The 10,376-nt window shown below is 46.8% G+C and overlaps 1 protein-coding gene across 1 annotated transcript in view; it reads right to left on the minus strand.

Moving 5' to 3' along the window:
• LOC138245755 (mucin-2-like) overlaps nucleotides 1-7,595 on the minus strand; it is a 66,485-nt gene extending 58,890 nt beyond the window's left edge. The window contains exon 1 of the mRNA XM_069199636.1: nucleotides 7,143-7,595. Coding sequence (XP_069055737.1) covers nucleotides 7,143-7,212 — 70 coding nt within the window. The 5' untranslated portion in view covers nucleotides 7,213-7,595. The remainder of the gene's footprint in view (nucleotides 1-7,142) is intronic.
• Nucleotides 7,596-10,376: the final 2,781 nt, after the last annotated feature.

Consider the following 10,376-nt stretch of genomic DNA (forward strand, 5'->3'; position numbering starts at 1 on the left):
ATCTTACTACTAAGATCTCCCAACTAACACTTTCTGGACTCTTCCCCCTTTCATCTGTCCATTATTCCATTCAATCCAACTAACAGATTCACATGTTCACCGCTTAAATTAACTCACATTTCCCTATACAACTCCATCACTAATCCTTTTGGGTTCTGGAGTAGCATGTACTTGTCAGGGGTAGTAAGCACTATATAAATACAATACAACCATCTACAAAGACCGAACTAGAAGAGGCCAGTCATTAACGCTGAGGAAATGAGATGCCAGCCTCATCAAACACTTAGGACTGGCCCTGGACTCTCCACTTGTCCTCCAGCACCCACACATGTATGCTGATTTGTTCACACAACAGCGTGCAATACAATCACAGATATTGGAACCCAGGAAGTTCATAATCAGTATAACAAGACTTATGGTACAGCAGGCTGGGCAGCCTTGAGCCACTCCCAAAATGTTCTCTGTTAAAAAAAGAATTAATAATCTCTCAGCTACCTTTATAACTTAGCTTCAGGGCACCCAACCATCAAGAACATAACAATACCAAGATATCATGTGCCAGATGCCCCTTTAAAAGAAGGAGAAAACATCACATCAGAAAAGTTAATCTCTATGTCAAATCCATAAACGAAAAAGCTATGAGTTCTGCAAGTGCAAGAGTAAAATAAGCACAGATACCTGAGAGGTTGAAAGACTAGAGATGTCTGTCCGCCCACCCCACGCAGCAACGTTATACTTACTTTTCCTCACTGAAAGATCCATGAGTGAAATGTTTTTGCCTGGCAGTCTCTTAACCCGATACCACAAAGGTGGCAGCTCTCATGCGCCACTAAATTGAGTTAAACTCTATCTGGTCGAGCAGCACCCACTGTGCTCCTCATTTCCAGTAGAGGGATTATGCTTCATAATGGGTCCTGTAGATTTGCAATGTGTTTCTGTGGTCTAACCCTCCCGCTCCCATCTATCTCCCAGGTGAGGGAGATACAGTGTAGATGAAATAAAAACGTGTTTCTCTTAATATACTTGTAGTGCAGTGATTCCCAATTTTTTTAGAACAGCAACCCAGTTTTAGGACAAAAAACTTTTGTGACCAACATATCTTTAATTAACATAAGGCAGACGATTTTTTAATGTAACTGAAGCATTATGTGGTAGCGCGCTGTCCTTTACAAACAGTACATTTTCCATTGAAATGGCCACTCAATTTGCACAGACATAGATTTTTTTCTGATAAAACTATATAGATCACAGATAATGTGTGGAAATTGGGTTTTAGTGAATATTTAACATTTGTGCATCACTAAGTAAATTATCTTGATTTGTTTTGATCCTATTACAATCTTTGTTTCCATCACACTTCAGAATGTCAAAAAATGCTTCATTTTTAGGTCGAGCGCGCAGGCACTCTGGCCTGTTGTAATCTCTCTGTGGGCTTTTAACCACGCCCACCGCATGCCCATCACTATCACTCGTTCATGGGCTTGCCTTTTTAAAAATCTTTTGTTATCGTTGCAAAATGGTTTATGTTTGTTCCTCCTTGGGACAGTTTTGTTACTGCCTTGGCAATCGACCATGTTACGTGGATAATTGCACTTTTGCAGATACATTTGACTGCAAGCGAACTTCTTTTTCCTTTTGTGTCTCATCTTCATGCTCATGCTCGTGGTGACCATGGTGCTTTGAATCGGCGTGCTTTTGTCAACTGTTTTACTTTTCATTTTCAATTTATGTGGCAAGAAAAGTCCAGTCAGGAATTTACAACACAAAAAGCTCTAACTCGAGCAAACGCGAGACCCATTTCATTGCAAATGCTTTCTGCTTTTTGTTTTCCTAACTGCTGAATGTGTACTGTTCATTTACATGCATTTACATTTTGTTATGTGTTACAAAAATGACATCCTCTAGTCTTTCCTTTCACTCTCAGCCTTTCCTGTACCCCAGCAAGATTGCCACATATTTTACTTTACTTTTTTCTCTGACTGCAAAATGAGAGGAGTTTGTAAACACCGATCCCCTTGTAAAAAATGCAGCAATTTCTCAAAAGACATGGCATAACATTTGACCTTGGTCTTGGAAGCACAGCAAGATGAATGCAGAATTTCAAGGCATCTTTATTTATTGCTTGGCTATTACGTGACTTATCAAAAATGGACTCCTAGCCCACAGTTTGAGAAGCATTAGTATAGTGCAAACGTAGGTTCAAATGCGTCAGTGGTCTCTGTGAAGAGGCCGTGACAATGTTCCCCACTGCAGGCCAAACCCTTCCTCATGAGATTAAGTCACCATGGCTCTCTGCTGGGAGGTGACTAGTGCAGGAGATCCCCCTCATATCGTCAGGAAGGCTCCCGTGTCTTTGTGCAATTGTGCCCCTTGCCCACATAATGTCTGATTAAGAAACACCCTGCAAGAAGCTATTTCTCTGACATCAAGCTTGAAAACTGGGCTCAACATCCAGCTCCAACCTAGAACGAACCTAATGTGGCAACTTCCAGGGAAGAGCTTGCAAAATAGCATTAGTCCCCAATACCTTCACCACCCATATTTTGAAGAAAGCGTTACAGCTGATTGGAGCTGGAATCCTTTTAAAGTCCTCGAAGAACTAACAATATAGTGGACTTCTTGGGCCATACTTATAGGAACTTCACCAAAATAGGTGGTCCTAGGACATATGGAACTTGAACTGGGCACCCCCCTCCTGCTAGAAGCAAGCTAGGAGAGTTTCTGTTGCAAGATGACTGACACGCGTGCCAGCCTTGCAAAGAGCTGTATGGAGGGAGCACACCATACTTACAAAGTTGACTAGCCTAGATCCCAAGAGAGGACAAGTGATTTTGGAGGGATGGGTGCATAGATCCAGCGATCCAGAGAAGAATGAGAGCAACATAAAATATGCAAGTAAGCAGCTCTGATCAGAAAGTCTGGTGAGCCTGCTCATCTGCGCTGATCATGAACCATCTGTAAAATTGCCCCAAACAGTGAAGAACAGCTCAGGCTTGTCTCCATTCAGATTCACATTGGTGCACGGCTGGGGCTGACCCTCAGGGTTGGTGACGTTGTCCAAAGACACCTAGGTCTTCCAAAAAGACCCCACCTTATAAAGGATTTAAGGTCAATTCCTGTGGTTTTACCAGCCGCTAAATAGACACGTGTCTGCCCCTCTTTGTATTACCAAGGTTCCCTATCTTGTGAGTGATGAAATATGATCTGAAAGGGTAAATAATTAATTTAGGGATCAACTGGCAAAAACATTTAACCAGATGTAGGAGTTCGGAAAGTATTAGACCCTGCACTTTATGAGGAATCCTAACCCCAACTACCTGGGCTCTCACTTCAATCAGACCAATAGAGCTCCAAAGGATTTTGCCCACAACTAGTCCTTGTCAAAATGCAGGCCCTTGATGGGCCAAGTAAGCTTGAGGCACTAGAAGAATTAAACAACTCTCCACTTCTGTGTTACTTCCCTCTTTTGTCTCCACATTAGCCACAATCAATATCAGGGAGCAAAGGGAGGCTCCAGAACACCAGACAATGGTGAAAAAATATGGAATGTATCGCAAGCACAGAAGCCCTAATTCCTCCACAAAACAATAACTTTTATTTGGTTTGGTGAGCTTTTAATACTTGACTAAAACTTAGCAGTTGGGGCCATATCTGCTGAGCTAAGCTGACGTGTCAATCTTATGGGGAGGGACCATTGGACAAACATCTGAAGCTAATGTGTACCCTTTCTTTGACTGGTAGTAAACAATCAAGTAATAACCTACACCTGAGCCAATACTTTGTGAGGAAACCCATCAGCTAATATTTGGTGAAGAATGCCAGCAGCCAATATTTTGTAGGGAAAGGTGGAACCTGTGGGGTTTCACTCTGCGAAATTCCGCAGAGTTACGTGAAAACTGTACGAAAGTCCACAGAGTCCTGTGAACGGGGAGAAATCTGCACGTCACACTGAGTTTTAGTGCTGGGAGCACATTTTGTGCTGAAAAATCAGCACGAATAGCACCGTGTGGCATGTCAGAGGGCACTGCTGCTTGAGCTGATTTTGCTGCCGCTCGAGTAGATTTTCTACTCGAGAGTCAGCATTCTCACTGCGAACGATAGTGACTGCCTGCAACTATTCACAGTGAGAATATCTCATCGGGAGCCATCTTAGTACTGGAAAATTGTTCAAGGGAACATCAATTCTCTCTCACGCTCGCCAATTTACTGTTAGCAAGTCATGCATGAGAAAAACCTCCGCCATGCAGCAGTTGGTGGAATTTAGCCGGAACTTTGCATTACAAGTGTGTCAAAATTCCACCAATTCCGCCAGAGGAGTAATATTTATCACCCACTCCTAATATTTTGTTAAGTGTGCTTATCAGCTTACACTGCCGGATGTTTTACTTCCATAGAGTAGCACTGGAAAATGGCTAGTGTCACATCTTGATAATTGTAAAAGCTGGGTAATTTCGGTTTTCACTGCTGTGTTCTATTGTAGCTGTTATCTTGTTGTGTTAGTATATTTAAAAAATATTCCTTTTCAAAGAAGGTCTTTGAACATTAACTAAATCTTGTGAAGTCTGATAACGTATTAGTGTGAATCACAACCACTACCTTGCCCACAGGAGCTGGCCTCACCTGCTCAACCAGAGTTAACACCGAAGAGTAGAGTAGGGGTGCCCTAGTTAATCAGTGAAGCAGCACAGTGCAGGGCCATGGAACCGTGAGGAGAAAGAGCAGAACCAAACAACGTCACTGCCTACGTCACATCCGGCCAAGGCCCGGAGAAAAGGCCTTGCAGGATAGTGAATATGAACTTGCAGAATAAACATTTTCTCTATGTATCGTGGCCTCGTAAAGTAACGGGACTTTACATTCCGGTCCCAAGAGAACACTGAATATGTGAGAAAATACACAGATGGGGTTGCAAAAAGGATACAAATCTGGGTGTACTGCAGGAGGGAAATCTAATAACTGCTAAGACAAATGTTTAAGGTAAATGGGAAATGTTGGAGGTAAAGGAGGAACTCCAGAGAATGTGAGATGTGTCACCATAAAAACACGTCTAATAGTAATACTTCTGGTTTAAAGCTTGTCAGTACAGTAATTATGAAGTTGGTGTAAGGTTTGGGGCTGTACCCTAGGTCAGTTAAATGAGCCATCGATAGCGCAGTGGAGTAAAAATGCAACATGAAAAATACGTTCTTATCATGACAAGTCGGGCAACTACCTAAAAAGTACGCGACGTAATTCAGGAGCCAGCCGGAACTCATGAATTCTCTCACAGTGAAGATGGGTGGAGGTTGGTCGGTGTGGAGACCTCTCGCCGAGGCCAGCATTAGCTTCACACTGAATTACAAATAAAGTGAACGGGAACATGGGTAGCGAGGCGTCGACGAGAGAAAGGTCATTAAAAGGGGCAGGTAAAGGGCACCCAGGGTAGGGGCAGTGCTTATCCCAGGAAACCATAGATGGCCTTGATGACGCTGCATCAGTGGTCAGGATGCATTAGAGGGTAGGGGTATAGAAAAGAGATTAAACGCCTGAGCCCTCCGTCACCCCGCTCGGTGACCTCTGCGCTGGAACATCTAAGGAGGTCACTGCACATCCGCGAGCCCATAGAAATGACCCCTCACACACCGTCCATCTGCGTAAAACATCCATTGGTATTTACAAAGAACTGCTCCACCCAGACCTAAACCTGTCACACGCGTTAGTCTGCTGACACAATCAGCACTTGTAATCCCCTTCCCCTTAATGAGAGTTCGGACTTCCTTTCACAATACTCATTGAGATATTAGGTTCTGAAATTGGATTTCTTACAATACCAAGTAACTCTAAGAGGTGTTTCAACCCCGGGTTTCTACTCGGCCAATCAGTGCTCAGCATTTTCTGTGTCCCAGAGACTTTGGCACGATCAATATTACCCTAGTAGCAATGCCTGCGTGCTTGGGAATATTGCCCGTGGGCCTGAGCACTTCACCTGTGTCCCTGATACTCGAATGTTTTTCTCCGTCAATGCAGTCTGTGCTCCTCCCACTCTCCTCCAGTCACCTGGAGTTCCCCAGTGTCCTTGTAAACGTGCCGTGGCTTCCTGGTGGACTGACTGCCCTGCCAGTGAAACTCCTGTCAGCCATAGCTGCAGCATCACTAGGACTCTGGAAATCTTGTGTGAGCGTGAGGCCCCTGCCCGTGTGACTGAGGATCCAACGTGTGCCCCGGGACACATCGCCTGTACTCGTCAGAACTTCACCTGTGTCCACAATGGCATTAAAACCACCTGTTTCTCTGCAGACACTACTTGTGTCCCTCATAAACGTGTATATCCCCGGGACCCCCGAGAACATGTACTGTGCTGCACCCCCTCCACCCCCAACCCTCAAGTTTTGTCACGCCACTGCAACGTTCTGTGCATCCTTGACACGATTACCTGCGAGCCTGCATTGGACATTTTAGCACCAATAAAGTGAAACGGCGTTGTTTAAGCATGTGGTAGAGAAGGTTAACATAAAACGAGAGCCCCGCCACCCCCCTTCAAACTAGGACCATGTTCAGGAGCGGGACTAAGGCTCAGCCCGCCAGAAGCCAGTCCTCGGTTTTCCAGGGATGACATTACGGCTGTTATGTTATTTTGGCTGGGCGGGAGGAACATTCCTAAGCACGAGGCCTCCCTGGGAGGGCCCCGCCTCAGCTAAAGGGCTCTGTGAGAAAGGGCCGTGGTACTGTAATCTGGCAGACCCCAGACTCAGAGCTTGCCGGGACGTCCATTCACTGTCCCTGGACAGAGCCCCCTGGGAAAAGTGTCTATCTGTCTCTCCTAGGGAAGGACCCCATCCGCCTGACACTCCTGACGAGACAGCCACTCACTGTCCCTTCCGGAGGGACCCTGACTACAGTGGTCCCTCTTAGAGAGAGGGCCCTTTACTGCTCTTGTGCCCGCAGAGGTCACTCTGTCACCCCTGATGAGGTAGCTTATGACCCCGGCTGGCCGTGCCCCCCTGAGGAGTGGGTGCGTGCTGTCCCTCCGAAAGAAGGGCATCCGCTCCAGGGACCCCTCCCTGGGGCAGTTGCCGCACTGCCCCGCGAGTCATGACCAAACAGATACGAAATATAAAGTATTTCGGCTCCCTCCCATCGTGAATACAGAGTGCCCATCTTACCCATCACCGGCATCAGCAGAACCAGGGTCCAGGGCGGCGGCAGCAGGGCACGAGCCCGGGCCATGCTCATCTCTCAGGAGCAGAGTTCGCAGCTGCCCCCAGCAGCTCAGTGCTGCTGACTCGGTCCAGATGTGTGTAAAATGCCTGTCACTTGCCCCCCTCCTTTTGAAAAAAAACACTCACGCCCCCGCCCCCTGCGCTCCCGGAGGGGGCCCGGACCGGCTGAGACAATGATAACAGCAACAGCTGGACCCAGCCTGTCTCGGCCGTGAGCGGGGCGTGAGTGCGGGGCAGGGATCCCGCGGAGGCGGGGAGTCCGGGAGGGGCAGGGAGACGGGGCCTGGGAGTCCGAAGCTGGGAGAGAGGGAATAAGGGAGAGAAAGGTGAGAACTAGCTCGAGTGGGACTGAGCGATGGGGCTGTCAGAGAGTGGGCTGAGAGGTTCAACGGCTGGAATATATCGAGACAGGACATGGATTTAAAAAAATAAATCCAAAAATAATGGGAGAAAGAGAGAGAGAGCTGGTAGCCTATCCGTGAACTGAGACGGTGCAGGGAAAAGTGACCGTGGGAGACTGGGTCGTTACGCAGACCCCTGCAGCCCCCCCCCCCCCACCTACATATGGGACTTAAATCATCTAAAGTGGCAAATTCAGCCCACCTAGAATTAATATCTGTGAGATACGAGAGACTCGGGGGGCCTCTCATCCCATTCTGCAGGGGCTGGGTTTGGGGGCGGGGGAGGGTGGATGGGGGGGGGGGTCGTCGGACATCATTACATTTTTGACACTGGTGGGAGTGGGGGTCTGCAGGAGACGGACTGGAAGCCTGGGGTCCGGGAGAGAGGGGTGTTTGATAGAAAAGCAGTAGAAGAAAGGTGGACTAAGGGGTAACTGTGGGAAGCAGGAACAAATATGGTATTGGGAGAACCAGACTGGGAGAGTAGGCGGTGTCTGCTTAGCCGGCAGCGGGGGAAGAATAATAAAGTTCCTTTTGTTATTTAGCCGGCAGCTTGTAAAATAGCGAGTTTTTGCTGTTTTGCCCGGCTAAAACGCAGAGTTTATACACTACTCAAAGAGTTAAATTAACTCAGGAGATTCTATGAAAAAGCAGGACTAAACGGGAATGGGCTGCAGAGGAAGGGTTGTGAAAGACGGGCTCACGACATATATCAAGGCTGACTTGTGTATATATATATATATATATTGTGTAAACACACACATGAAGACTGTTGGCGGCGGTGGGTGAGGAGTTGCTGGGAATGAGTAGGAAAGGAAGCAACAGAAATGAAACCGAGTGAGAGATACCCGGGCTACTACTATAGAGGGGGTAAAGTGACCGATAGGGAGGAACTGCAGAGAGACTAGGAGAGAAGGAGAGTCTGGGAGAGAGGGATGAGCGAGGGGACGGAAAGTGGTCTGGGAGAGGGGGCAGTGAAAGACCGCGTTTAGCAGGAGGGGGACTTAGGGGGCAGGGAGAGACATGGTCTGGCTTATACGGGGTAGACAAAAGACTGGAAGAGAGTTGGTCATGCCAATGTAATCGAATTGCAATGAACTACAATGAATTGGGCTGGGAGAATGAGGAAGAGGAACCGAGGGGTCGGGGGCACTGGGGTGGAAGGTGACAGGGAGAAAGGAGACTATCCTGGCAAAGAAAAGAAAAAGAGTGAATGGCAGGGAGAGGCATGCTAGGCGTGCTGCTCGAGGCGTTTACATTAGCATCAGCAGTACAGCCTGGTAGTGTTCGGAAACTCCGTGCTCTTGTAGTAGAATTTATCACTGACCAAAGTCACTGTGGTCTGGAGTCACTGTGTTTTATCAGTGAAGTGAAGATCTGAATGTCCAACTTTCTGGTTAGTGATGGCGAACCGGGTGTTGGGCAGGTGCGGCACAGGACGTTTCCACGCAGCGCAGGCAGCAACATTGAACGGCTGTCCCTTGCCTGCAGGAAGTGCTGGGGTTGTTACATGGCACAGTTGACCAGCAACTGAGCAGTGCTGCATGTGTGGGTGCAGTCGGGTTTAGCTCTCGCCCTCTGGTGCTCATGTGAGACAGGTCTGAGCACGGAGCGTGGTGTGCTGTTGAGCTTCCAATGAAAAGGCAGCAATGGACTTTTGGTTCCGAGTTGTTCACAACAGGGTGTGCTGTAGCCCGATTCAGTCGTCCTCTAGGCTCTCCGAGAGAAGACTGAGGCCCGTATTTTTACTTTTTTAGCGCCCCATTTGCGCCGCTTTTTGACGCAAAAGCGACGCAAACTTACAAAATCCAATTGTAATTTGTAAGTTTGCGCCGCTTTTGCGTTAAAAAGCGGCGTAAATGCGGCGCTAAAAAAGTATAAATACGGGCCTGAGTGAGTAAGGGACGTTCTGAGGTGGCAACACTTTGCCAACTGCTTGGATTTATTGCCATGTTGTGAACATGACAGGGCTGAGAGGTCTAGACTGGCGCACACTGGTGGGAGCAGGGTGCTGCTCTATACTAAATTGAGAAGGACTCGCCCATACTGGGTGCCAGACTCTTTCTCCGACCCTTGTTGGGTGCTGGAAGGTACGATGGATATAAAAAGTGAGGTTACATACTTAACATATCAATCAAGATCTCTTGTACTATTGTACACAAACTTAACCATAGATTCTTGCCATTTCATTGGCCTTTTTGTATTAAGTATGGTCAAGCATTCAATGCTTACACTAACAAAGAGCGGACCCAAAGGTTTATTGTTAAAGATTATAAAATATTTGTTATCACACTTAAAAAACTCAATGACAAGTCAAGGCTATTCTTTTAAACAGAAACGCTACCTACTACATGTCAATAGAAATCTGTGCCCACATGATTTTGGAGGCAGAAAATATTTGTTAACAAAAAGTAAATAGTCTGTGAATCATAGAGCTGGTTGACAAGCAGACCCCTGGCACCTTGTGAACATTAGGATATAACACAAAAGTACAGAATGCAAATTTAAATGGACTCTGTGACCCATGACCTTTCCCTTCACATAAGGACCTCTTTGATCTATTTCTAAGGAAGTTGCAAGCACATATGGCTCCTCATCTGAGCTGTCACTCGTCCAGTCATCATTTAATCCATTCTCACTGTGTAAGGGGAATTGGTGCACTGTTTTACTACTTTGGTTAAGCCTCTGACCTGTGACCTGTTGAGAAAGCATCATCTGTTGCTGTTCCATCGGGGTTTGAGGTATTTAAATTTGCTGTCTAGGGATCCTGGGAACC

Source organism: Pleurodeles waltl, chromosome 7 (assembly GCF_031143425.1).
Source record: "Pleurodeles waltl isolate 20211129_DDA chromosome 7, aPleWal1.hap1.20221129, whole genome shotgun sequence".
NCBI lineage: Eukaryota > Metazoa > Chordata > Amphibia > Caudata > Salamandridae > Pleurodeles > Pleurodeles waltl.